Source organism: Xenopus laevis, chromosome 7L (assembly GCF_017654675.1).
Source record: "Xenopus laevis strain J_2021 chromosome 7L, Xenopus_laevis_v10.1, whole genome shotgun sequence".
Classification (NCBI taxonomy): Eukaryota; Metazoa; Chordata; class Amphibia; order Anura; family Pipidae; genus Xenopus; species Xenopus laevis.
In genome coordinates, this window is record NC_054383.1 from 7,313,441 (window position 1) to 7,319,099 (window position 5,659).

The following is a 5,659-nucleotide window of genomic DNA, read 5'->3' on the forward strand; positions in this document are numbered from 1 at the left end:
AAATAGATGTCAGCCATTGACTTGTATACCCTGAAAAAGTTCTAAATAGTTTAAGAATCTAATTAATGGATCAATAGTGATATAAAAGAGTAGAGGGGACAGAGGGCAACCTTGTCTGGTTCCTCTAAAAAGTTTGAAGAGATAATTTATTAGCTGAATAGATAACACCCAGGATTGCCCTTATATTCTTAATACCCAATCTCTTCCTAATAAACCCATTATGAGATGGAGAAATAATGTAAGGAAGGATATCAGCCAGACTGTCAGCAAGAATTTTAGTGAAAATTTTGAAGTCTTGGTTGAATAAAGAAATTGGGTGATATAAAGGGGTTAAAAATGGGTCCTTTCCTTCCTTAGGAATGAGTTTAATGTTATACTAGAGTTTGATATTATACTAGACTGTGGTGTTTTCTCCTGTACAGTAGGTAGATTTCATTAAAAAGGTTAGCTAGAAAGGGAGATGTTTTAAAACAAAGAACTTTAAAAGGCAGAGAGGCACTGACAATCTCAATAAACTTAATGAAAAATATTCATAGGTAGGGAAATTTGAAGCATGTCAGAGTATAAAATGCTCTTGCTTTTAAAATATAAGCACAGTAATAGGAGCAGGGGTTATCTGCCCATGCCTGAAGCATGTGCTAAGGATAAAGAACATTAATGATTCAATTTATATCCAAAGGTACATACACACAAATTGTTGTTTTCTTTGCTGAAGGAGAATGGGTGCCACTCCAATCTTTACATTTTAATATATATCTACTATTTTTTGCTTTCATGGACAGGATAGTACACTTGAACAAATGGTTGCACCGAGTCAAGAAAATGCTTCCGGATTCATAATACAAGGTTTCTCTGAAACTCCAGAGCTTCAAATTTCTCTTTTTGTGCTATTCCTTGTAATCTATCTCATCATTCTTCTGGGAAATCTCATCATATTCTTAGTCATTTCATACAGTCCTCACTTACACACCCCCATGTACTTATTCTTGCAGAACCTTTCAATCATAGACATTTCGTTCACCACAAATATTTTACCTAATTTGCTACATATTCTTCTCACACAACAAAATAACATTTCATTCTTGGGGTGTATGACTCAAATGTATGTTTTTGTGGCCTTGGCTGCCAGTGAATATTTTCTCCTGACGGCCATGGCTTATGATCGTTATGTTGCCATCTGTGATCCCCTTCATTACATTTCCCGAATGAGTATGAAATATTGTGCTTGGCTTATAACTGCAGCATACGCTGTTGGTTTTGTTGACACTGTTGGCCATCTTGTCCTTATATCCAAACTGTCATATTGTGCTTCCCATATTGTTAACCATTTTTTCTGTGATATGGCACCATTGCTAAAACTTTCCTGCAGCAGCACTTTTAGTGTGGAACTTTTATTTTACATTGAAGGGACATTGATTTTTTTTAATTGCTTCCTCCTTACACTGACCTCATACATATTTATCATCTCTGCTATCCTGAAAATACAATCCTCAGAGGGGCAACAAAAAGCCTTTTCTACCTGTGCTTCTCACTTGACCTGTGTGATGACCCTTTATGGGACAGTATTTTGCTTGTATATGAGGCCCCAAAAAAGTTATTCCCTTAAAAGTGACAAGTTTTTTTCACTGTTGTACATTGTCCTTGGTCCTATACTAAATCCTCTTATTTACACAATGAAAAATAAAGAATTTAAAGCTTCCCTTAATAATGTGAGGCAAAGATGTTATCTTTTCTTAAATTTTAGATGAATATTAGCTAATACAATTCAATAAAACTTAACAGGGCATTTCTCAATTCATTGTGAGTGAGGGGAGTCACATAATTTAGGAACTATTGATCTAAGTGAATAAAAGAAAAAACATGACTTGATTGTCCTAAAATTAACTGATGGTTTCAGTTACATGTTATAGATTGCTTCTATTTGAGATAAGAAAATAGAAAGTTTTTACAGATTAATAAAGAAGTCGGAGGAAAAGCATATTTTTATGTCTTCATGCTGTACCTCTGCTTACAGATTATTGAGTATACAAAAGATCCATGAATAAACCAGGGGGGAGTACTAAGACAATGACTTGGCATATTTAATACAGGATGAAATGGAAATTTTACAATCAATTTTCTAAATAGAATCCTCAACCCCATATGGATAAATATGTTTTTAGGGAATATCTAAATGTTGGTTAATACACAAGACTTTTTGGAATTTCACCATGTGTTTATTTTATTAAAAAGTAGGTTTTAGGTATAAAGAAACACAATCGCTTGCATTTTGGCAAAAACCTGTATAATTATTTTCTGCCCATGGTTTTCCCATGAACCAATCAAATCAGAAAACCTTCCCTGTCATCCCTCTCTCTGTATAAGGAGTTTTCCAGGTGCAGTGGTTAGAAGAAATTGGAAACACAGGAGCCTGTTTTTTCAATGAAGGAATCAAATTCGAATCTAATTCAATTCAAATTTGATTCGAGTTTGTGTGTTGATCCAATTCACCTGAATTTGAAAAATTCAATTTTTTAAAAAAATTTCAATTGGTCATTTTTTTGTATACCATGATAGTAAAAAGTTCATAGACTTGTGAAAGGATTAAAGTCTCTATTTGTAATTGAACATTACCCTGTCCCATAGCTCATAAAAAGTTTCCAGTTATAGGAAACCATTTTCAAAACAGATAATGGGCCAGATTCAGTTCAGCGAGAAAAGGGTTTATTATGTGAAAACTCATGGACGAGATTCAATTTTAGATGCAATTCAATTCAGAAAAACGTATCTTATTGTTTATCATGGGAAAACGGTATTGAAGTCTATTGGAACTGAATTTGGAGAAAAGTTTTTTCTCCTCAAATTGAATCTTGTCCATGATTTTTCATTTCGATAAACCATGAGATAAAGTTTTCTCACTGAATTGAATCTGGCCCAATGTAAGATATCTGCATGGGTACGACAATGACAATAAATAAACATTCAACCCATTCAACCAATTTTTCAGCCTGTTTATGCCTCAGGCTAGGTCTTCCCTAAGGAGATCCAGTCCTATAGTTAGGGAATGATTTATCTAGGTGAATATAGGACAAACATTAATTGATAATACACAATGAAATACACAATTAGAAGTTCAATCAAGGATGGGTGGTGAAGTTGAAGTTGATTTTTGACTTACCAAATAATTTTGCAAAAAGACATGGATTGACACTATAGGGGTCATTTACATAAACCCAGCCATTGATGTAGATGATATCAAGTGACAAGTATTTGTCACTGTACTTTGTCCTGGACCTTGTGTTTAATCCACTTACAACATTATTACACACTGGAAATAGAGAATTTCATTCAATGCACTCCTCACTTACACACCCCCATGTACATATTCTTGCAGAACCTTTCAATCATAGACATTTGTTTCACCTCAAATATTTTACCAAATTTGCTGCATATTCTTCTCACACAACAAAATAACATTTCATTCTTGGGGTGTATGACTCAAATGTATGTTTTCATGATGTTGGCTAACAGTGAATACTTTCTCCTGACGGCCATGGCATATGATCGTTATGTCACCATCTGTGATCCCCTTCATTACATTGCCCGAATGAGCAGGAAACATTGTGCTTGGCTTATAACTGCAGCATTCACTGTTGGTTTTGTTGACCCTGTCAATATATTTGTCTTTATAGCTAAACTGTCATATTGTGCTTCCCATCTTATTAACCATTTTTTCTGTGATATTGAACCATTGCTAAAACTGTCCTGCAGCAGCACTTTACTGTGGAACTTTTAATTTACATTGAAGGGACATTACTGGGTTTCAGATCCGTCCTCCTTACTCTGACCTCATACATATTTATCATCTCTGCTATCCTGAAAATACAATCCTCAGAGGGGAGACAAAAAGCCTTTTCCACCTGTGCTTCTCATCTGACTTGTGTGATAATCCTTTATGGGACAGTCATTTGCTTGTATGTGAGACCCACCACAAGTTACTCTAAATAGAGGCACATTTTTTTTCACTGCTGTACATTGTCCTGGTCCCCATGCTGAATCCTCTTATTTACACACTGAAGAATAGAGAATTTCAGTCTTTCTTTAAAATACTAAGGCAAAAACTTTTATATTTGCAATTTTAGATTCGTTAGCAAATGTCAGTCAATAAAATGTCATTCTCAACAGTAAAGTCACAATATGCTTTTTTGGTAAAATAATAAGACATGATTTCATACTTATATTAATATATATTTATATATATATGTCACTGGTCCTTTAACCCATTCCTCACTCTGATTGTACTTCAGGCTAGTACAGGCCAGAACTAGGGTTAGGCAGGAGCGGCACATTGGTGAGGGGACACTAGGCATGTACCTCTTCTCATGCGTCCCTCCTATTATAAAGTATTACTGGCTTTCTTTCACCATTTTGCCTTGATGTCACCATCTTCTTACTTCTTATACCTCATCTAATGTATAAGCCTGTACCACTGATTCAGGGAGACAATTCCACATCTTCACAGCTCTCCCTGTAAAAAAGCCTAACTTAATCATGTATTTATTAATCAGTGCTACCTAAAAGGAACAATAACACCAACAAATAACAGTGCTCTAAAGCAATGAAAACCTAATGTACTGTTGCCCTTTACCGGAAGGTGCCTATGAAACACAACCACAGTCCACATACACAAGCTGCCGTGCAGCCATTTTATCAAAATAATCCAAATTTTAAAAAATGATTTCCTTTTTCTCTGTAATAATAAAACAGTCGCTTGTACTTGATCCAAAATAAGATATAATTAATCTTTATTGGAAGCAAAACCAGTTTTTTGGGTTTATTGAATGTTTAAAGGATTTTCTACTAGACTTAAGATATGAAGATCCAAATTAAGGAAAGATCCATTATCCAGAAGACCCCAAGACCTGAGCATTCTGGATAACAGGTCCCATACCTATACTGCACTATTCCTCTTCATGGCTTCACTATGGGGATGTACTTATCACCAGTGATGTTGCCCATAGCAACCAATCAGCACTTAGATTAGAACAGTGGCCTACAAGTTAGAAAACCAAAGGCATGATCTGATTGGTTGATATGGGCGACATCACCGGTGATGTTTGTCTTCAATGCACCTGTATGTGTAGAGCCATGGGAAGTCACCGTTTTATAAAGCTATAACATCACAGAAAAAAACGTAGCTGTAGTCAATAGGTTTTAGGAAAACAAAAATGAAAAACTCACACTGACATCTTGTGGAATAAAAGGAGTTAGCTTTTTAAACACTATTTCCAAGGAATTTAACTGACTTGTAGTGTTTTACCGGCACTACCAGTTACCACTTGATATAATTATAGAATATCAGCTTCAGTGTCAAAGTAATTGTGTACAGAAAGTGTGATTATCCCCCAATTTTAAACTAAGGTATATAATACTAAAAAAGTATTTAATAACATAAAATTTAGCAATGGATCACTGTATGGAAGCATTTTAACAAATCAGACCAGTTTATGAACCATCACAACAGAATTTCATTCCTATTAAAGGCACTATAATGTTTTTGGTGAAGCATATTGAAACTCTGAAGAACAAAGAATTTGAATTTATCTCAATAAATCAATAACACTTTCATGATGCATTTATGGAAATGGCACAAATGTGTATTCTGTAAATGTTTAATGTT

The 5,659-nt window shown here is 34.7% G+C and overlaps 1 protein-coding gene across 1 annotated transcript; it reads left to right on the forward strand.

Moving 5' to 3' along the window:
* Nucleotides 1-792: 792 nt before the first annotated feature.
* LOC108695730 (olfactory receptor 8H1) lies at nucleotides 793-1,748 on the forward strand. The gene has a single exon (XM_018224702.1). The coding sequence runs from the start codon at nucleotides 801-803 to the stop codon at nucleotides 1,746-1,748; it is 948 nt and encodes a 315-aa protein (XP_018080191.1). The 5' UTR covers nucleotides 793-800.
* Nucleotides 1,749-5,659: the final 3,911 nt, after the last annotated feature.